At 46.6% G+C, this 22,931-nt stretch overlaps 1 protein-coding gene and 1 non-coding gene across 2 annotated transcripts; one reads left to right on the top strand and one right to left on the bottom strand.

The window, feature by feature from the left end:
* Positions 1 to 13,402: 13,402 nt before the first annotated feature.
* On the top strand, positions 13,403 to 13,474 carry TRNAW-CCA (transfer RNA tryptophan (anticodon CCA)). Its single transcript has one exon. It is a non-coding gene; the product is annotated as a tRNA-Trp (tRNA).
* A 6,620-nt stretch (positions 13,475 to 20,094) lies between these two features.
* LOC123843031 (adenylate kinase isoenzyme 6-like) lies at positions 20,095 to 21,266 on the bottom strand. The gene has a single exon (XM_045872157.3). It carries the CDS (start codon positions 21,066 to 21,068, stop codon positions 20,493 to 20,495), a length of 576 nt encoding a protein of 191 aa, XP_045728113.1. The 5' UTR covers positions 21,069 to 21,266; the 3' UTR covers positions 20,095 to 20,492.
* Positions 21,267 to 22,931: the final 1,665 nt, after the last annotated feature.

Raw genomic sequence — 22,931 nt, 5'->3', positions numbered from 1 at the left:
GTGACTCTTATAAAGGAGATTTGGAAACAGTGTCTAAGCCTTGCTGTTCAGAGTGCGGCCAGTGGACCAGCAGGATCTGTATCGCCTGGGGTATCTTGTTTAAATCGCCAATGTCAGCCCTACCCTGGACAGACAACCGGAATCTGCCTTTGAACAGTGTAGTAAGCTACAGGCTTTTGATCTGACCTCTTCTATTCTGTTTTCATTTTAGTAGGGTTCCTCCCCCGACTTCCTTGCCCCAGTCCTCTCCAGAAGAGCCGGTGTCCCCTGCCTCTCCCTACCTGAGACCTGTCCCAACCCTGAGGGAATGCTCACCCCAACCTCCCACCACCCAGAAATGACAAGAAAAGGTGCTCTGTGAAGCTGAAGAACCTAAACAGCTGGAGATCTTGCCTTGTTAGAGAAGGCCGACTAGACTCCCAGGTCCCCCGACCTCTGCAAATTCCAGACCCCCAGGCCTGTCTCATTATCTCAATTTTAGTTGCTCCGCTTTGTCTCCATCAAGTGTTCTGAAGCATTTCACACACAACTGGGCTTAGACAATTTGGCCAGACCTTTGATCATGGTCTCTAGAACCATAGGTTTACTCTGCCCTGACCCCATGGTGATGTCCCCGTGTGCGGTGGCACAGAGACCGACAAAGGTGGGGGGTGCCTCCTGAGATGAGGAGACCAATCAGATGCCCATCTGGCCGTGTCCTGAAGGAGCTTAGGTGAGGCTTAGCCGTAGCGGTCTCAGCGTTGTGACTTACGATCGTAAACTATTCCGATGCCGCCATAGACTGTATGCCGTTCACCACGGAATCGCAGAGGGGCCCACTCAGACTCCGCAGGCTTCTGGGGACCTTAAGGGTGCCCGCCCGTGGAGTCACAGAATCAGTCCGCTTGAGCAAGCCAGGTCGGACTGCACATTCACTCACACATTCACGATACAGAAGTTATTACATTCCCTCCCTGGGAATCCCTACCTGTGAGACCCCTAAGAGGTCTCTGGGAGGTGATCAGGCTCCCCTCCACCCCAATGGGGGTGGGCCTGTCTGGGTCCTGGGGCCCCAGGCCTTACCGGAATCCGACGTCAAGACCAGGTCCTCACCTGCCAAGTCTCCTCGAGTCTGGCGGGAATAGCGGAGTGGGACCGGCCCGAGGCGACCGGGGCAGGAGACTGCCGAAAACTAGGCAGGGCGCGCCTTCTCCGTTATGATCCCTCGTTCCATCACTGCCCCACCACTGCCCCCAAACTGGTGGCAACAATGGGCCAGCGCGGTTGGGTTTCCCGGTCAAGGAACCAAATATTACGGAACCTGGACTGGATCGCCTGATGGAAGAACCAAGCGGCACCAGGAGATCTTGGAGGACAGGAGGTTTATTTAATGCTGGCGGGCTCAGAGGCAGAGTAAGCTCCAAAGGTCTGAGCCCCGAGCACAAACGGGGCTATTTATACACTTCTACTTCCGCATACCTGACACTTTCTGGCGCTTGCCCGGAAGCGCCCCGGGGCGGGGGCTGGGACTCTCTTGCTGGCTCGGTGGGCCATCTTAGGACACAGATTTCCCTTATCACTATAGGCACAGAAAAAAATCCGTTGGCTGATTGTTCATTTCTTCCCCTCGAGACACTAAAGTGATATCACACAATTTGATTACAACAGCCAGACCCTAAAATGGGGAATGCCTGCAGTTTCTGGCATTTCCCTTGGGAGCACAAGCAAGGAAACCACGGCAAAACATACTTGCTTTTTTTGTGAAAGTAGAGTAGGAAAGGGGTGCCTGGGTGGCTTGGTTGGTTGAGCGTCTGCCTTTGGTTCAGGTCATGATCTCAGGGTCCTGGGATCAAGCCCCATGTCAGGCTCCCTGCTCAGCGGGATGTCTGCTTCTCCCTCAGCCTGCCACTCCCCCATGCGCCCCCACTCGTGCTCTCTCGGTCAAATAAATAAAATATATTAAAAAAGAGTAGGAAAGATTATATGCTGACAGATTTCTTAATTTTGTGAACATTAAGGTGATGGTCACCCAGCTTCCATTCATGCTTTTGTGTCTACTCCCAAGTCCTGAATTGCGCTGTGATCCTAGACAATGGTTCATTTGGTCATAGGTTTTCCACGTGAGGATGGAATTTTGGAATAGGTGGTAAGTATGCAAGGTCACATCTGGGGCAGAATTGCTGGGGGTAACGCTTGGTGCAGGGAACCTGTCATAGAAGTGCATTCATTTTTCTGGATCTTAAAGATTGGGGGAATCAGATAAACACAATGAGCCCTCTCTCCATGCATTGCCAGGCTCATGATCTGCAACCACCTGAGGGCATTCACTGGATTCTGACACCACCCATGGTCCGTGGGTAAGCAGCTCTGCCCTATATCCTGCGCTGGTGCCCACCCTGACCAGTCAGCCCCTCCCACTGGGGGCATCATTTCTGGCAAAGCACCCCAGCCTTAGAGGTGCAGTACAGAGATTGACTCACTTCAGGACAGCAGCTTTTATTTTCAAGAATTGAGACCCACTAGGGGCACCTGGCTGGCTCAGTTGATGGAGCATGCGAACCTCTTCAGGACTGTTCGAGCCCCATGTTGGGTGCAGAGATTACTCAAAAATAAAATTTTAAAAAGTAGAATTGAGACATTAAGAAATGCCTCTTTGGGCAGAAGAAATGTGTCATTGTCATGTTCTCCAGACCCTGCAACCCACCTCCCAGGGAAGTCTCATCAGATGACTATTTTCTAGAAAGTTGCAAACAGTTCAAGACTGGTCTTTGCAGGTCTTTCACTCAAAATCATTGACTTGTTGGGGCGTCTGGGTGGTTCAGTCAGTTAACTGTCTGATTCTTAATTTCGGCTCAGGTCATGATCTCAGGGTTGTGAGATCGAGTCCCACGACATGGATCCCTGGGTCCCACGGAGTCTGCTTGTCCCTCTCCCTCTGCTCCCCTCCCCTGACCCCACACTCTCTCTGTCATAAATAAACAAAATCTTAAAAAGAAAATCATTGTCTTGTCTCCCAGTTGGAAGTGAAATCCTCTTGGCTCTCCGCTGCCATTGCCCTTAACCCAAGAGAGACTTTTTTTTTGTTGTCCCAGCAATACAACCTGCCTGAAGGTGGCTTCTCTGGGCTTCCCTAACCTGGGAGCTTCCTTCAGCTTCTCCACATAAGTGAGGAGTAGGGTAGAGGCAGCCAGATGGAAGGGGCGCCCTGGGCTTCCTGGGTCTAATCAGAAAATATGGTGTGACAGCTGGTGTCATTATGAAAGCTATGCTGCATGAAGAGGCCCATCAGAATGCCTGGAACACTGTAGGCACTTAATACATGAAAGCTACTGGATGGGAATGCACACATGCACAGAATCATTTATACACACAGACACACACAACACTTTCTCTCTGGAGCCCAAGGGATAACCCTGTGGCAGGAACCCAGCACGGAGTTTGTTCCAGGAGCCATTTCTGTCCAAAAGCTGGTGAGATGGAGCAAGTCAGAGGAGTATCCCCAGGAGGCCACTGTGCAAATGACCTCCTTTCTCGGGCAGCCTGTCCCCTTGACCACAGTGCGTTCTTTGGAGCTAGACACGGGGGGAAGGAGTGTGTAGGATCCCATCTGGAGCCTGCACAAGGGATGACTCTGGGGGCGCTCCAACAGTCTCCACTGGAGAGAACAGAGGGTGGAGGGGAAGCTGGTTCACTTCAACCATTACATCTAATTCACTGGGACCATTCCTGCTCCCACACAGTGTCGGGCCCACAGTGAGTCCCAGACAATGGAGTTAATCCTGTCACTGACACTTGGGGAAAATGAAGGGCTGTGCCATGTTCATCCTGAGAGTCAGAAATTTGTTCAGGTTCCTGTCTCGCACCTGCTCACAGCCCAAGCCCAAGCCAACCGTGAAAGGGGAAAATCAGTCCCCTTTCTCCACCCCTGGAGCTTGGGTGCTACTCTCTGTGATATAAAATGGATACAGGGAACCTGAGAAGATGGCATAAGGAAGTCCCAATAGGGCTGGCTCCCTCTGAGCCAAAGCCACGAGGAGATCACAGCAGGGCCATGGATCCTGATGGCGGCTGCTTTCCTGAATATGCTGGGGCTTGTGTGGCCAAGGGCAAGTTTCCCCCTCTGGTCTTAGATTCCCAATACATAATTCTGATTCTGACACCAATTCCAACTTGTAGGTTTCCCTCCACACCACCAAGCATTTCTCTGACATCAGCTGGGTGTCCTACAATTCAACTCAATTCTTTTTTTTTTTTTTTTAAGATTTTATTTATTTATTTGACAGAGAGAGAGAGTTAGCGAGAGCGGGAACACAAGCAGGGGGAGTGGGAGAGGGAGAAGCAGGCTTCCCGCAGAGCAGGGAGCCCCATGTGGGGCTTGATCCCAGGACCCTGGGATCATGACCGGAGCCGAAGGCAGACGCTTAACAGCTGAGCCACCCAGGCATCCCCAATTCAACTCAGTTCTAACATATCTACCTGAAGATAGCGTCAGATCCCACAGGCTAAGGGCTCAGTCCTACAAGTCTGCCCCTACCCCCACTTGAGACAAATAGCTTCTGACTCACCAGCTATAGAGAGGAGGTTCCAATGCCGCCCCCTGCTTGGGTTCAATTCATTTGCAAGAGTGGCTCACAGAATTCAGAGAAACATTTTACTTACTAGCTCACTGGTTTATTATGAAAGGGCATTACTCAGGAACAGCCAGATGGAAGAGATGCACAGGACAAGGTATGGGGAAGAGGTGAGGAGCTTCCATGCTGTCTCTGAGCATGTCACTGTCCTTGCACCTTCATGTGTCCACCAACCTAGAAGTTTCCTGAACCCCATCCTTTTGGGTTTTGATGGAGGCTTCATTACATGGGCATTCTTTTTTTTTAATATATTTTTTAAAGATTTTACTTATTTGACAGAGAGAGACATAGCGAGAGAGGGAACACAAGCAGGGGGAGTGGGAGAGGGAGAAGCAGGCTTCCCGCTGAGTAGGGAGCCCGATGCGGGGCTTGATCCCAGGACCCTGGGACCATGACCTGAGCCGAAGGCAGATGCTTAACGATTGGGCATTGGTGATCACTAAGCTCAATTCATATGAAGTTCATGAGGCAAAACTCATTCACATTGAAAAAAATGAGAACAGCTTTTTTTGGGGGGGCGTGTGAAGGTGGGGATAGACAAAGAAGGGACATAAGATAATTTTGTGGGACAAAGGCTAATGTTCTATAACTTCATAGAGGTTTGCGTTACATAGATGTCAAAACTCATCACTTAGGATGTGCATTTCATTGTAAGCAGATTTTAACGAAAATGAATACTGCAAAAATATTGAACTCGAGTTAATAGGCATTCTGGATTATTTAAGGAAAAACTTGGTGTCTGCAATTTTCTTTGAAATGGATACAAATAATGTTATGGGTTGATGGGTTGGGGGTATGTGATAAAGCAAGTACATTTCAATGTTAATGACAGAATTAATGTTGTGGGGATACAGGTGTTATCTGGAAAATTATTTGTCTCCCATAATGTTTCCAAATTTTCATAAATAAATGCTGGGGGAAAAAAAACAAGTCCTTCCTACTTTGATGTTGTGTGGAGGTCCCCACGCAAAGAGATATGAGGTTTCAGAGTAGCTGGATCTGTTGGGATGCCAAGTCAATGGGGAATAAGCTTATTCAAGGCAAGAACACAATAATGGGTCATTACAGATTCCTTTAGGAAACCTATCCTAGTTTCACTTTTGATACCAGAGGGGTGGAGGGAGGCCTTACACAGCTCAGGGGGGAGCCAAGGAGCACAGGGAGCATGGATAGGACCCCCTGAAGGACACACTGCTTCCTCAGTGTGCCTGGTGGGGTAAGTGTGACTATCACAGGTGGGATGACCTTTGCGCTAGCAACTCTTCTATGAAGAAATCATTAGTGTGCACTCGCATGTTCATTCATCAGCTCTGATGGAGAAGAAAAGACGCTGCATGAGCCTGAGTATGTAGCATTCCCTTTTTTTTTTATTTCTCCTCCTCTTGCAGACCTAGAACCTCTAACCATGGTGCTCATTAGGGCTCTGATTTTTTGTTGTTGTTGTTGTTCTAAAATTCTACCTACATTTTCCTCTCTGGTTTGTGCCACATGCAGTGAGGACTTGTCACGATTCAGCCTCCTCAAGGTCCATCCAGCCTCTTGCCCACCTGACCCCTCTAATCTCCTCTGGATTGGGAAGAGGTCTGCGTTGTTTCCCAAAAAAACGTGCTACGAGAAATACCTGGCATCTGTTCTTTCTGAGGCTCTTTCTCACTCTGGTGTTCTGCAAACAGATTTTACTGCTGACAGCACTTTCATAACCTCTCTTCAATTTCCCTCTCCAGCCAAGTTTTCTGAGATTTCACATAATACTGGAGTCATTGGCTCATATTGTCCTTCATTCTGGTGGTGCCCTTCCTGTTGTCACTACTCCACCAGCTGGTATTTCCTTCCAAAGCCAATGGAGCTCAGCGTGGTGTTTCCCAGATTTTTCTTTGGCTTCCTCAAGGGTAGAGGAAGTAGACAGGGGAGAGAAGTGGGCACCCGGAGTCTATGCCTGAGACTCAGAAGAAGAGCAGCGGGCCAGAGTGGTCACCTCTGTAGAGTCAGCTTTAAAGGGCTCCAGAAAAGAAGGGACCAGCAGGATAGAAGCTGGAGGGCCTCCCTGGGCAACAAGAATGTGTCTAGTACAGGCTCTGGTGACCTGGGCTTTTATCCCCACCCCACGTCATCGTCCATCCTCCCCCAACGCCCCAATCATCAGCTGAGGCTCGGGGCGGGTCACAATGGGACTTGGTGTTAGTCCCCATCCCCACCTGACTCCCACAGAGAAGTCATCCTTGGCCGGAATATCGGGGCTAGACAGCCGATTCGCACTCCAGGACTCTCTCCATCTCCATCCGAGTTCTCCCCGCTTCTCCCTCTTTCCAGTCCTAACCCCCGCGCTCCTTCTCCGCCTTCCCCGCCCAGAAGACGATGGGGGGCAGCACTGTGCCAGGGGGAAACTGGAGGGGCCTCGGGGTCCTGCCTCCGCCTGCCGGTGCACTGGCCTTCACCTTCCTTGCTCCTTGGCGGTTTTCGTGCACTGCCCCTCCTAATGCACCCTTCAAGATTCCAAGACCAGGGGCGCCTGGCCAGCTCAGAGGAGCATGAGACCCTTGATCTCGGGGATCGTGAGTTCCAGCCCCACTTCGGTGTAGAGATTACAAACATACAAACAGATAAATAAAAAAGATTTCAAGACCAGCCAGGTGCAGAGGGAACTGTTGGCCTTGTGCGCTTGCTCTCTTCGCAGCGGAACCTACTTCCCATCCTTAACAGGGGTGATTTGGGCCAACGGTGACGTCTGCTCCCCTCTCCGCCCTGCATTGGGGGAAAGGGAGATAGGTAAGCGGCTGCGCCTTGGGAGGGGCTGCTCCACCTCCCAGACTTGTGGGCGCCAGCGTCTGGGTTGAGAAGGGGAGTTGATGCGCAAAGTGGGAAGAGAGCTCCCCGACGACAGTCATCCGGATGTGGCGAACACCCAAGCTCAGGGCTGTAACACTCTCCCCCAGGCTGAGGGGGGCAGCTAAGTTCTCCTCCACCCTTCCCTCCTTTGCGCCACCCCCCCCACCCCCATCCCAGCCTCCCGGGAGCAGATCCCTGCAGTCCTCAGGTGGGAGCGCGCCCCCAGCCAGGCGCTGGCCCCACCCGCAGCCGCTTCCCGCTCAGCGCTCGGCTCCCCCCAGGCTCCCTCCATCCCTGGCAACCCGAGCCGGCACACTTGGGGGCGCGAGGAGGAACGCTGGGTTGAGCCCTCCAGGCGAATTGCCTGGATCCCTTCCTCTTCTGCATCGAAATGGTTTCACGCGTCCTTGAACTCTCTTCCAAGTTCATTACAATTTTTCCTTAGGGCGCTTGTTGACCATGGACGGTGTCTGGGGGTATAACTGAGCCTTAGACGGAGCTTACCTCTAGTTTTAGGCTGCTGGTCCCAAGCAATCGGAGTCGAAGGAGACCCTGCCCTTGCACCTAGGTCTATAACTCCCAGCCTCCGGGGATGGGCCTTCCTTGGTGGGATCTGAGCCCCCCCCCCCCCCCCCCCCCAGTGGCGCAGGGACCGGACAGAGCTTCCCGACCCAACGCAGGGCGCGGCGTGGCGTCCTCCCACCTCTCCCGCTAAATTTGCCGGGGGAGTCCTCGTCTCTTGCACGGAGCTGATTGGCTTGAACTCAACGGGTGCCGCGTCAGGTCCGAGCGTCTGATCCGAGGTCGCAGCTTGGAGGCGAGAGCCTGGGGGCGAGCAGCGCTCGTCTTCTGGGGAGGCTCTGTAGCTGCTGCCTCGCGTGAATGGGAACGCAAGGGCTGGAGAGCGCTGCCCACGGGGCTCACCAGCGGAAGGAAAGGAGCGGCCGGTGGCCCCTGCGTCCCCTCCTCCTCTTCCCTTCCTCCATGCCCCCCCCTAGCACGCGTGGGGGACGCAGGCGTCGCCCGAGCCCAGCGTGCACCCCTCCTAGGAGGCCCCAGAGAGAGGCCGGAGGGGAGCGCCGTGATGACCACTCCCTCGGTGGAGGGGTTAGGGCCAGAAGCTAGGATTTTATACATACAAACGCCAAGGTTTCAGTTAATGAACGGGGTGTGTATGGGCGGGTGGGGGGGGGATGCAACTTATTCCCGAGATACTTGTACTCCCCACGACAGGACCAGCTGCAAGTGCGTTCCCGTGCAGACATTATTTTTTTTTAAAAGATTTTTTATTTATTTATCTGAGAGAGAGAATGGGAGACAGAGAGCATGAGAGGGGGAGGATCAGAGGGAGAAGCAGACTCCCTGCTGAGCAGGGAGCCCGATGTGGGACTCGATCCCAGGACTCCAGGATCATGACCTGAGCTGAAGGCAGTTGCTTAACCAACTGAGCCACCCAGGCGCCCCCCGTGCAGACATTATGAATACATTTTCAGAACCGAGCGACCGTGAAGGAAAACTAGCTATGAGGTAAGAACTGCATTTTTATCTCAAAGCTCTGTGCTTTTCAGCGTGGGAAGTCTCAGGATTGTTCCTGACAGTTACACTTCATACCTCATCACAGATCATCGGCGGAGTTGGCACTGAGCAGCTGTGTGGGGAATTGATGAAAATGTGTATCTATAAAAGGGTGGACCATCTTTCCACGATATATACATGTATCAAATCATTATATCGTATATCTTAAACTAATTCAATGTTATAGGTCAATCAGAAATAATACATGGGCAGGAAAAAAAGAGCGAATCACCTGTTCTGTGCACTCTTTGTACAAACACCTCTGCCCTAAGACAAGGCGTCCTCTTAGAGATAATCCCCATCGATGTAAGGGAGGGGTCTGAAGCTTTCACCTCCAAGAGTAACCCAGGATAACGGGACCCATCCAAGTTGTGGGGGGACCTTGTTCACTCAAGACCCTGCCTAGGGGCACCTGGGTGGTTTAGTTGCTAAGCATCTGCCTTCGGCTCAGGTCATGATCTCAGGGTCCGGGGATCGAGCCCCACATCGGGCTCCCTGCTCAGCGGGGAGCCTGCTTCTCCCTCTCCTCCCCGCTCCTGCTCTCGCTCACTGTCTTTGTCTCTCTTTCAAATAAATAAGTAAAATCTTAAAAAAAAAAAAAAAAAAAAAACTTAAAAAAAAAAAAAAGACCCTGCCTAACTGGGCAATAAAGGAAAAGCTGGGAAGGTTCTTCCCGGGGCTGTCGCTTCGTAGATGAATTGATTTGGGCAATTTGCCTCTGTCTCTCTGTTTCCTCTCCAGAAAAGTGGGATTCGTAATAACAATGTCTACCACAGAGAGGATGTAAGAAGATTAATAACATAACATACTTAGAATGGGCAAGAGGCTCATAGCAAGCATTCCACTTAAATGTTATGTATTACAATTATCTTCTTTGTTATTGAAATATATTTGACATATAGCATTATATCAGTTTTAGGTGTACAACAAAATGATTTGATATACGATATGTCACAAAATGATCACCACAATAAATCTAGTTAACATCCATCACCACACACACACAATTTTTTTCTTGTGATGAGAACTTTTAGGATCTGCTCTCTCAGCATCTTTCACAAATACAATACAGTATTAGTAACAATAGTCACCACGCTGTACATCACATTATCTTCTTTAATTCTTAAAACACCTTTACAGAAGATCTTAGAATCACAGTTTTACAGATAAATGAAGCTCCTCTTTCCGAGAAGCTCTTTCACTCAGTTCATTTGGGGGAACATTTACTACTAAGGTGCCTGTTGCTGTGATCATCAATCTTGTTCAACACTCCTCACCTCTGACTCACCCCTGAGTCCAGTAAAGGCTCAAAGGGGTCTTAGAGAGTCTTGAGGGAAGGAGGAAGGAGCAGTGGATTCTGACCTGCAGGATATGCTGCGAGTAGGCAGATGGGAGAATCTTGGATCCTGGCCAGTGAGAGCAACAGGAATTTAGGGTCTGAAGATTGGGCCTGCAGGCATCAGTGACTGGGTTGGTGTAAGAGACTGCTTGAGGCCTTCTGCTGAGATTAATTGGGGGATGAGAGGTGGAGGTATGAGGGTTTTGGGGTGGTGTCTGATATGGTTGGGGACTGCGGATCAATGCAATCTGTGATGTGAGGTCACATCCAGGATCAGTGATCCAGGTTGAATGGGGTCAGTGTTCTGTGCGACTCTCTGGGGGTCCATCATGGGCGATGTTAAGCAGTGATTAGGCATGTGAGGGGTGAAAGCAGCACCCCCTGTCTTGTTCCTACATTAGGGAGAACAAGGTTCACCTTAATGATCGGAATCTCCTTCAGTTGGGGAGAGGGTCTTTTTTTTTTTTTTTAATGTTTTATTTATTCATGAAAGTCAGATAGAGAGAGGTAGAGGCAGAGGGAGAAGCAGGCTCCCCGCCTAGCAGGGAGCCCGATGCGGGACTCGATCCCAGAACCCTGGGATCATGACCTGAGCCGAAGGCAGACGCTTAACCATCTGAGCCACCCAGGCGTCCCAGGGAGAGGGTCTTACAGTGAGTGGATCATGGAGCTCTACTGAGTTTCAGCTGGTTCCCATTGGCCCTCACTCTTGGCTCTATGGGAAGCATCAGGCAGAAGCCCCTGGAGGAATCACACCTTGCTTTTTAAAGTAAGGATGTATTAAATTCCCAGAAAATTCCTGAAAACTGATCCCAAAGTCTTCAGGATCCATAGACACTGCATATGTAGTTTCTCATGTAAACTATGAAAAACCTATAGCCACATCACACATGAAAGTGAAAGACTGGATACTTTCTCCATAAAATCAGACACCAGGCAAGATGTCTGATCCTGCCATGTGAGCATCGAGGTCAAATCTAAGTTCTTGGGGGGGTGGGGGCGGGCAGCAAGGGTTGGGTTATGTGTCTGGAGGTCCCTACTTCAACGACCTTATAGGGCAGAGTGTACATTTTAAATCTGAGCAATATCCAAGTTGCTTCATTTCTGTCCTAAAAAGCCTCCTGAAAACTTACCCATAGGTGCAGGCACCAAGCTGCTTGGTGAATGGCAGAGCCCAGCCTCCCCAGGACATGCCCAGGGAAGTACTGTGGGTTTGTTTGAATAAAAATGCAGTTTTTGAGAAACCAATGGTAGCAGTTTTCCATTGTGATTGTTGAGTAAAAGAGAATTTTTTGTTTTAACATATTTACCCTTTTCCCTCTTCTTTTAATGTAAGACTATGGGGGAATGAAAGGAAGAGTAATGCATCTCTGCAACTGATAACCCTGAATTGTCTGAGGCCACAAAGAGCTGTCAAGGTGAGCTGTCAAGGTCGTTGGCAGCTTCACGCCCACCAGTCGATCCCTTCCTAGGAGGGCATTCGGTGTTTGGGGTCTCCCTGGGAGAAACAGACATCCATACACTCAGGTTGGAGCTTTGGGAGAATCCTTCATTTTAGATATAGAAATGATCTCCAGGTCTGTGTCTTGGAGGTGTTCACTTTACTGTTCTGTTACTTTAATTTTTTTTAACGATTTTATTTTTAAGTACTCTCTGCACCCAAAGTGGGGTTCGAACTTAACAATCTTGAGATCAAGAGTCGCACGCTCTACCCACTGAGCCAGCCAGGCGCCCCTACTGTTCTGTTACTTTAAAATCAACTCCCATTTAAAGGACATAGATCTACAGGTATTTACATCCCATAACTCTATATCCGCAATTTAAAACTAGTATCACTTGCTGTATTTGAAAAATAAAATACATTATTGAAACAATAAAAAGGCTCCTTCTTCTTGATGCAACTGTTAGTGGCTCAGTTCAAGCTCTGAGAAATGCCGGCAGAGTGAAGGGTGGTTCTTCTGTCCCTGCAGCAAATTCACTGCAGCATCTTCAGCAGAAGCTTTACTGTGGGTGCTCTTTCATGAATGGCACGAGAAAGGCAATATTGAACCTCAAATCTTCAATCTAAAGCATCCCCAACAGTGCTAGTCTTGACTGGGTATGCCTGGGATTCAGGAATGAGGAAATTATCTGTTCGTTGTTCCCAACTCAAAATCATCATTGTGTTCCGCATGTCCTAAAAGTCAGAAGTGGAAGGTTTCCCGTTACACCAGCAAGGATGTGGCGAGATCAGTCTTGGTATTTCACCCAGGAAGCCTGTATGTATGATGCCCAAGTTGGGGACACCTGGCTGTCACATGGCTCCTACATCCAGAATCTCCCTGATGCCAGGTCCTCTCCATTCATTAAGCGCCATCAGTGAACAGAGCGCTGCTACCGAAATCCTATTATCCATGGTCTGCTCCACATCCCAACCACAAAGCATTACTCTCCCCCTCCCCAACCCATTGTTCTTTTAACCGGAAAGATCACATCAGGTGGCAAGATGTACAGAGCCTGGTTGTCTGCAGGTGCTCAACACTACTTACTGTAGTTTTGTTTTTGTTTGCTTTCGTATCTGATGAGGTTTCTACAATGAATGTGCTATTTTTTTTTAAAGCAAAAAGTAAAAAAGAAACTAAGTGCTGCTTTTGGGAAGTGGAAACAGTCTTCCCCCGTAGGCGTGAATGGGGTGCAAATCCTCACGTCGCTCGGCGTGCTGAAGGGCTGGGACCGAAGAGAACCCGGATCCCAGACGCCCCCACTCCTGCCTTCCCTGGGAGCTGCGACTGACATTTTCCAGACGCTTCCCAGACCTCGCTCCTTAAAAGCCCTGGGGAGGTGGGTTTCCCGAATCCCGAGCGCGAGTACCCTCGGAGCCCTGAGCTCCTCGCTTGCTTGCTTCATTCATATTTATATTTTGCTTTGAATAGCCCCGTTTTAGAAGGGACAAAGGGCTCAGAGTCAATTCCAAGCCAAAATATGGGCGGTGTAAAAAAAATACCAAACGCTGCACCTGACACCTGCTGCAACGGACGTCGCTCTAAACAACAAAAAACGGGGCAGCCTCCAGGACCTCGTGGCGCAACGGTAGCGCGTCTGACTCCAGATCAGAAGGTTGCGTGTTCGAATCACGTCGGGGTCACGGCTGTGGCTTTTTCTGTTTAGCCGCCCGAGTCAAACGAAACAGCCTAAGCGTCTGTCCGCTACCTCCCAGCCTTGGGCTTTCTCTTACCTTTTCTTTAGTCCAAAGGGACTTCTTGTGAACAACTCAGCAACGCACAGGCACATAAGCTGAAGGGTGTGGATGACCTGGAAGGGGGAAAAAAACCCCCAGGAGCCGACCTGGAGGTCGTTCTGTTCCTATCCTTAGCAGGATTATGCTTCCGAAAGGACATTAAAAGAGGACACGAGGAGACTTTGCTAATGAAGTCACTCTGGTGTGAAAAGTAGCTTTTTTTTTTTTAATTGGGTCGCTAGCCGGGCATGGCACAATGCCCCTGGTCGATATTTGTGTGACCTTGATGAAGACGTCGGTTTCCCAATAATCCCCAATCCCCACCCCCGGAATTTTCATGGTTTGAGCTTCCTGTCAGAAGCCCCTGAACAGGGGCGCCTGGGTGGCGCAGTCGGTTTCAGCTCAGGTCATGATCTCAGGGTCCTAGGATCGAGTCCCACGCAGGGCTCTGAGCTCAGTGTGGGGTCATTCTCTCTCTCCCTGCCCCTCCTGCTCCTGCTGTCTCTCTCTCTAAAATAAGTAAAATCTTAAAAAAAAAAAAAAAAAAAGGCCCCTGAACATTGTGGTTAAAGAGAAAATACTGTGAGCTTGATTCAAAATTTATTATGCCGAGGATGCAGTTCTTGAACTTTCTGAAAGCAGAAATTACCCTAAAATTTACCACCTTTTAATTTAGGTGTGTTTTTTTGTTTTGTTTTTGTTTGTTTGTTTGTTTTTAAGTATTCTCCCTGCCCAACGTGGGGCTTGAACTCACGACCCTGAGATCAAGAGTCGCATGTGCAGGGACTGAGCCAGCCACGTGCTCCAATTTAGGATTCATTTAAATGCATCCCTCCAGGGGCGCCTGGGTGGCTCAGATGGTTAAGAGTCTGCCTTCGGCTCAGGTCATGATCCCAGGGTCCTGGGATGGAGTCCCACATCAGGCTCCCTGCAGGGAGCCTGCTTCTCCCTCACCCTCCTACTGTTCCCCCAGCTTGTGCTCTCTTGCTCTCTCTGTCAAATAAATAAATAAAATCTTAAAAAAAAAAAAAAGAAAGAAAGAAAGAAAGAAAGAAAGAAAGAAAGAAAGAAAGAAAGAAAGAAAGAAAGAAAGAAAGAAAATAAATGCATCCCTCTAATAGGGATTTGAAACAATGGAGTTTCAGACACAAACCACTTGCCCTGACCTGAGATGGAGGAGAAACACAGGAGAACAGAAATGGAGATCGTGATGGACTTACCAGGATTAAGTTTTCATTGCACCAGCCTCACTCTCCCTTCAGTTTAAACGTCTGTCCTTTGCTGAGCTTAAAAAAACAAACAAACAAAACAAGCATCCTTTACAGATGTATTTTTCTTTTTTTAAAGAGCAATCTCTACACCCAACGTGGGGCTCGATCTCAGGATCCAGAGATCAAGAGTCCTGAGCCCTATCCACCCAGCCAGCCAGGCGCCCCTGTAGGCATGCTTTTTAAAGATCTGAATGATTGATGAAATCTTGGAATCGACAGCATAGCACTTGCTTTGAAGCCAAAGTGATGTGAACGTGCAACCTTCTGCACCAGTCAGATGTGTTACTGTGGGGACATGGTCACAAGCACCAGATCCCTTTTGTGTAATTAACATAGGGTCATTTCCTCACTTCTCAGTTGCACAGTTCAATGTTTGCGATCCAGGCATCCAGACGGTTTGGGATTCTCTGGGTTTGGGAATTCTGTGGGCTTCTGGTCCTTTGATTAGGAGATGTACCAAGTAAGGTGAAAAGTCAGTAAACAGGAGGGGAGGGTGCCTCAGGGAATACTTGCCTTGACCATTCAGAAACATCCTTCTCCCCCCTGCACCCCAGGAAGTTTTGAGGCACCAGCCCTTCCCCACAGTGATGCTGGTCCCGCCTCTTCTGCAGGACTTCAGGTTCCAGCAGCTACAAGAACAAATTTTACTCAGAAGAAATGTGAGGTGGGTGGGGGAGAGTTCCTTTGATACAGGAGTGTCCTCAGAACTGGCTGGCGCCAGGGGAAACTCTACCCACCCAGGGAATGCTGGGGGGGAGCAGACAGAAGGAAACGCTGGTGAAGGTCAGTCGTCCTCCCAGGAGCGTGTTTGGGAGCCTCCCGGGATCTTAGCAGGAGCCGGGGTCCTACCTGGAGGATACAAACGTGGCCTGGGGACCCGACCTGTCGTGTCTCTCCCTCCCTATGTTCACATTCTTGGAAGGGACCTGCAGGACTGACTCCCCAAGTCATCCTCCCAGAGACCGACTGGGCAAGCTTGACCACCTCTCCTTTCCCTAAGTTCATGTGCCTGGCCCTCACCTGCCCCCCTTGCGTGCTGCTGTGGAAGTCCTAGGGGCTTGGGACAGGCCAGAGAACAAAACAGACCCGGCTTTCAGGGAGGTACCAGCCTCTTCGAATATCTGAAGAGATTTGGACAGGTGACAGGCACAACACAAAGGGACACAGCGATGAGGAGGTCACATGGTGGGAATGGGGAGTCTCTTCCTTCCAGCCCTTAACACAAGAGAGTCCTTGAATTACACTTATGAGCATGACGTTGTGGTTTGTTTGCTCTATTTTTAAAAAAAGGACAATTGCTACTTTTTTTCTCTTAAAGAGTAAAATATATTATTTATTGATTTTTAAAGTAGGCTCCATGCCCAATGCTGGGCTTGAACTCGTGACTCTGAGATCAGGAGTCCCATGCTCTACTGACTAAGCCAGCCAGGTGCCCCTAAAATATGTTTTGTAAAAGAAAATTTGCCAAATACAGGGAATTCTGATGAGAAAACAAAATTGCCCATAATCAAACATCTCAGGGAAAATCAAGGCTGTTGTGATGATTTGCAACTTTCCCTGGTATTTTTCTATGTCTGTCTATCCTTAAATGTCTTTCTTTTGTAAAATTCTTTTTGTAAAAGAATTTCCTCAGTAATACTATACTGGCAGGTATTACCTATAAACTTGGTTTTTTTTAAATTTTATTTATTTATTTTATGTAAGCTCTATCCACAAGGTGGGGCTTGAACTAACAACCCTGACATGAAGGGTCATGAGCTCTACCCGCTGAGCCAGCCAGGCACCCTTAATGTGTATTTTAAAAACAGCTTTATGGAAGGAAAGAAGGAGAGGAGGAAGGAACTTCAAGCAAGCAAGAAAAAGTTTGCAAAACTTGGCTACCCCAGTGGAGAGCCCAATGTATTTCTTTTAAATGTCTGTAGAACTGGTTTAGAGGAAATCTGTGATTCATCAGTCTTACACAATTCACAGCGCTCACCATAGCACATACCCTCCCCAATGTTTATCACCCAGTCACCCCAAACCTCCCACCCCCCACCACTCCAGCAACTCTAAGTTTGTTCCTGGGATTAAGAATTCCTCATATCGGTGAGATCATATTCATTTTCTTTTTCCTTAAAGATTTATTTATTTATTTTAAGAGAGAGCAGGGCTGGGGAGGGCCAGAGGGAAAGAGAGAATCTCAAGCAGACTCCCCACTGAGCATGGAGCCTGACACAGGGCTTGATCTCATGGCCCTGTGATCATGACCCTGAGATTATGACCTGAGCCGAAATCAAGGGTCAGATGCCCAACCGACTGAGCCACCCAGGTGCCCCTCAGAATGTTCATTTTCAAGCAAATATTGTGAGGCGTGCAAAGAAATAAGATGGCCCATTCACAGAAGTTAATAGAAATTCTTGGTAATCTCAAGTATAGAAGTTTTATTTTACTCTATAATTATAGGAATATAAGCATGCCAGAATTTCCAACTTTTTAAATGTAATTCAAGCCAAAATAAGTAAATAAATAAATGTAATTCAAGCCTAGAGAAAAGTTGCAAGAATAGTCTATGAATTCTCATATTCTCCCCACCTAGATTTACTGTTTTTTAAACATTCTGTCACATTTTTTATATAGGTATATAAATCCAAACACATGTATACATATTGTTTGTGCTATTATTATCATTTTCTAGATCATTTGAGAGTAAGTTGCAACATCCTGACCCATAACTTCGAAATATTTTCACATGCATCACACTAAATTTTAGCATGTATTATGCTAAAGAACAGAGGCATTCTCTTATATAACCACTGTAAAATTACCAAATCTTGCAAATTTAACATTAATACAATAAGAATATCTAATATATACAACATACTTAGATTTTACAAATTGTCCCAGTAATGTATTTTATACAAAATTTTTTAAATTCATCATCCAATCCAAGATTATGCATAACATTTAATTGTCATGTGTTTTTAATTTCTTTTGACCTGGTACGTTTCTCAGCCTGCCTTTGTGTTCCTGACATTGATCTGTTTTTGTTTTTGTTTTAATATTTTATTTATTTATTTGAGAGAGAGAGAACATGAGCGGGGGAGGAGCAGAGGAAGAGGGACAAGCAGACTCCACACTGAACATGGAGCCTGATATGGGGCTCGATCCCATGACCTTGAGATCATAACCTGAGCCGAAATCAAGAGTCACACACTTAACTGAATGAGCCACCCACGTGCCCCCTGACATTGATGTTTTTGAAGAACAGAGGCCCATTGATTTTAGAATAATCCTCAGTTGGATTGATCTGATTGTTTCTTCATGATAAGACTTAGGTTATACTTTTTTTTTTTTTTTTGCAAGAATATACAGACATGATGTGTTCTTCTAAGGAAATTCTAAAGCATTGGCATTTGGAGAAAAAGACGTTAAGGGGTTTGTACAACAGGAGAATAAAATGGAAGCACTTGATCCTCCCAATATAATAACAACTAATAACAGTCAATATTTATTAAATGCTTTTTTAGGGGCGCCTGGGTGGCTCAGTCATTAAGCGTCTGCCTTCGGCTCAGGTCATGATCCCAGGGTCCTGGGATCAAGCCCCGCATCGGGCTCCCTGCTCCGCGGGAGGCCTGCTTCTCCCTCTCCCATTCCCCCTGCTTGTATTCCCTCTTTCGCTGTATCTCTCTCTGTCAAATAAATAAATAAAATCTTTAAAAATAAATAAATAAATGCTTTTTAAAAAAGTAATCTCTAGGGCCAATGTGGGGCTTGAACTCATGACTGGGCCAACGTGAGGCTTGAACTCACGACTCCAAGATAAGAACCACATGCTTTACAGACTGAGCCAGCCAGGCACCCCTAAATGCTTCTTGTTCTATTTAGTCTTCACGATAATCCATAAGGTAGGTACAATTATTATGTCCATTTCACAGATAAAACTGTAACTCAGAAAGGCTAAATCACTCATCCAGGGGCACACACCAATAAGTTTTGGAACTGGAATTTAAACCATGGATCAGACTTAACAACTGAGGGCTTAACCATTATTGCACACCTGTCTCTGAAAGACTAATAGCACTTTACTGAGAAGGCAGAAGAGGTATGGTAAAAAAAAAAAAATGTCACAGAAATCATGACCTTGGTTGGGACCCAGTTGGAGGAAGAAAATGATCATCTGGGGAAAGTTTGAATATATATATATATATATAAAAAGTAAACAGGAGAACTGCTGACAAAAATCACCAACTCAAACCTCACATGGGAGAAGAAAGTCAGGCTCAAATTCAGCTCCTAGGGTACAGTATATGAACTTGATTCAACAAAGCTGATCCAAGGGTTTGGAGCTTCAACAAAATTAGAGGTTGTAAAGCAGCAGAGAAAGACTTCTTCATGCTCAAGGCCATACATCATTCCCAACCTGCTCAGGTAGCTAAAAGACTCAACAGTTAATAAGAACAAATATGACGACCTCAGCTCTCATTAAGGGGAGAATTCTGTCACCATATAAATAGTGCTCAGATAAAAAAGATGAGTCAAAGAGAATCCATCAAAGCAAGTATTTTGTATAAAGAGTAGGCCCTGGAAGATCTGTTTATCTTCAAAGATGACTAAATTGAGTTCTTCTTATGCTCGACTAGGAGTTTGGACCAGCCCTCCCATGAAGAACAACTAGAGAAGCTAAATAAAGTAAAACAAACAGATGGAGCTACCCAGGCAATGAAAATTTGCAGAGACCAGATCAAGACGAGGCAAAAGAGGTGAGCTCTACATTTGAGTCCACCCTTCTCACTAAGATAATTGCTGATTACAAAAGCAAACGTGGTAGTTAAGAGGCTGAAAACACTGAAAAGATGCAAGCTCTCTGGGTGGGGGGACAACAATCAGAGTCCAAGGCCCACCACGGAGGAGGAGCCCTGATGAACACCACATGCTTCCACTAGGAGCACTGAGGGGCTGGAGCATAACTGGGTGAATTAGAAATAGACCAGACAGCTCCAGGATGGAAGTCCAGCTTAAACCCTGATTGCCTGTTTCTCATTACCTTATTTTTACCATTTCATTTTAAATTTCTGATTTATTGACTATCACTGGGTATGGTGTCTTCAGTGATATTTTAATTTTTCCACATAGTTCATGTTTTCCCATATATAATTTCACTTATTAACTGCTTTTTTTATCCTTAGTCTTTTTTTTTTTTTTTAAGATTTTATTTATTTATTTGACAGAGAGAGAGAGCACAAGTAGGCAAAGAGGCAGGCAGAGGGAGAGGGAGAAGCAGGCTCTCCACTGAGCAGGGAGCCTGATGCGGGCCTCAATCCTAGGACCCTGGGATCATAACCTGAGCCGAAGGCAGCTGCCTAACCGACTGAGCCACCCAGGCACCCCTTTATCCTTAGTCTTAAGTTTTATTTTAAGGGATCATCTTCATTTTCTTGTAACCAGCTTAGAAGATAGCCACCCATTTGGTCAGATTTATTTATTCTTCAGCAGTTGAAGCATTTAAGATGACAGTTTTTACTCTAAATCCTTAATGATATTATATATACTATACTTGAGAATGTTCTCCTTTCTCATGGAGAAAAAAAGCCCAAACATAAACCTTTAGATTATCCATCTACTAGTCCTGCAGCACAATCTTAATAAGAAAGTTTTACTGATAACTGGACAATTTATTCATTATGGCAGGGATATAACAAGAGTGGTTGTAAAGTGGCCAGTCTTGTAAGCCAGGAGCTATGATCCTTGATCCACTGCTCAATCCACTTCAATATCTGATTGATATTCTCCTCTAGATCTTCTGATTTACTGCTGGGCAGTTGAGGTACTACTTCTTCCTTGTAGGGTGCTAATGCTTCTTCATAAAGAACTTGAAAAATTTCACAGTGAATATTGTCTTTTAGTTTCTTTTCATTATAACCCCTTGTTTCAAGTCTTTTGTACAATACACTGTCATCTGCTTGCAGCACAAAAACTATATAAAACCAGCGTTCAGGGAAGAAATTACAACCATGGTAATCAACAACAACTCCACCTTCGCTCATTTGGTTTTCTAATTCATCAACTACTCTGTCTTCATCTAAAATGGGGCATTCATACTCTTCATCATAGCCATCATATAACTGCCCTTCTTGAGCTATATCACCCACATTAATGTATTTCAGTCCTGATCTTGATGCAAGTTCTTTGCCTAGCGTGGTTTTTCCAACCCCTGGTGTACCAGTGAGCAGGATGTTTGGAAGCAACATGGTCCTCACCACACTGGCTCTGGGTGTCACTAACTGCTTTTTAAAACACAATTTCCAGGGGTTCCTGGGTGGCTCAGTCAATTAAGCGGCTGCCTTCAGCTCAGGTCGTGATCCAGGGTCCTGGGATCGAGCCTCACATTGGGCTCCCTGCTCCGCGGGAAGCCTGCTTCTCCCTCTCCCACTCCCCCTGCTTGTGTTCCCTCTCTTGCTGTGTCTCTCTCTGTCAAATAAATAAATAAATAAATAAATAAATAAATAAATAAAAACCCAACCCACACAGTTTCCAGAATTTATCTAGCTTATTTCAAGTATTATTTGCTCTTGTTTATTTTTGAATGGATTGTGCTTTCATTATTTTCGTCCTCTTAGATTCCTTAAATTTTTTGTTTTGTTTCCCCAAAGTCTAAAATATTTAGTCAGTTTCTTTATTTTTTCACTTTCTTTTCTAATAATGAAAATATTTAAAGTGATATTACTTTTCCCTGAACATTTCTTTGGTCTTTTCTTCATGAGTGTTGATATGGTAGTCTCATATTTTAAAATTATCAAATAGAAATACATTCCTAAGATCTATTCATTTTATGAGCAAAATGACCAAAAAGAAGTCTGAATCTAGAATATGTAAACACTGAAACTTACTTTAACAACATAAACAATGCTACACTCTAAATATCAAGTCAAGGGGCGCCTGGGTGGCTCAGTCGTTAAGCGTCTGCCTTCGGCTCAAGTCATAATCCCAGGGTCCTGGGATCGAGCCCCACATCGGGCTCCCTGCTCCACGGGGAGCCTGCTTCTCCCTCTCCCACTCCCCCAGCCTGTGTTCCCTCTCTCACTGTGTCTCTCTGTCAGATAAATAAATAAAATCTTTAAAAATAAATAAATATCGAGTCAAGTTTACCATAAAAAGATTGAACACTTATTTTTTTTTTAAAGATTTTATTTATTTATTTGAGACAGAGAGAATGAGAGAGACAGAGAGCACATGAGAGGGGGGAGGGTCAGAGGGAGAAGCAGGCAGGGAGCCTGATGCGGGACTCGATCCAGGGACTCCAGGATCATGACCTGAGCCGAAGGCAGTCACTTAACCAACTGAGCCACCCAGGTGCCCTGAACACTTATTTTAAAGTTATAATTGGCTTGTTCTAATAATGCAAATAAGTGAAAAGAAGGAAAATGTATAGGTCTATTTTATGATTATAAATCAATGAAATTTGCAATAATAATATGTCAACTTATATACAGAAAAATTAAGACCTCAACTACTGAGAAATTTAAAGTTACCATTTTAGGGGTGCCTGGGTGGCTCAGTCATTGAGCGTCTGCCTTCATCTCAGGTCATGATCTCAGGGTCCTGGGATCGAGCCCCACATGGGGCTCCCTGCTCAGTGGGAAGCCTGCTTCTCCCTCTCCCACTCCCCCTGCTTGTGTTCCTTCTCTCGCTATCTCTCTCTCTAATAAATAAATAAAATCTTTAAAAAAAATAAAGTTACCATTTTAGTAATAACAGAAAACATGAATAGAAATTATGGCAACTCTTAAGTATGCTCCACTATTGTCACTTGGGTTTTCTTCTGTTGATACCCATTCTGGCCTGTGTCCTGCCACAGGTATGATGACTACACACTAGAGGCACCTGGCCAACAACAATTGGAAGGTACTTCTGGAAACCAGAGATATGAAAATGCAAAAAAAAACCCTGATTCCAAAAAGTTAGAATCACGGGAAACAGCAAAGTCTGCTTTTCATAATACAGCAACAACCATGCCTGGTTTCTGAGCAGCTGGTAAATTGTGTGTCCCCTGCCTGTGATTTTCAGATTCAAGCTGAGAAGTGCCTTCAGTCATAGTCTATTGACTATCTTTG

The sequence above is a fragment of the Mirounga angustirostris genome, unplaced genomic scaffold, assembly GCF_029215605.1.
Source record: "Mirounga angustirostris isolate CCGP_5_RB_7025 unplaced genomic scaffold, mMirAng1.0.hap1 SCAF_5, whole genome shotgun sequence".
Classification (NCBI taxonomy): domain Eukaryota; kingdom Metazoa; phylum Chordata; class Mammalia; order Carnivora; family Phocidae; genus Mirounga; species Mirounga angustirostris.
Note: the sequence above shows the minus strand (reverse complement) of the source record. Positions and strands in the feature narration are given on the sequence as shown.

What these genes read in the sequence shown, in the direction of transcription:
- LOC123843031 (XM_045872157.3), bottom strand. Translation starts at nt 21,068, where the DNA reads ATGTTGCTTCCAAACATCCTGCTCACTGGTACACCAGGGGTTGGAAAA.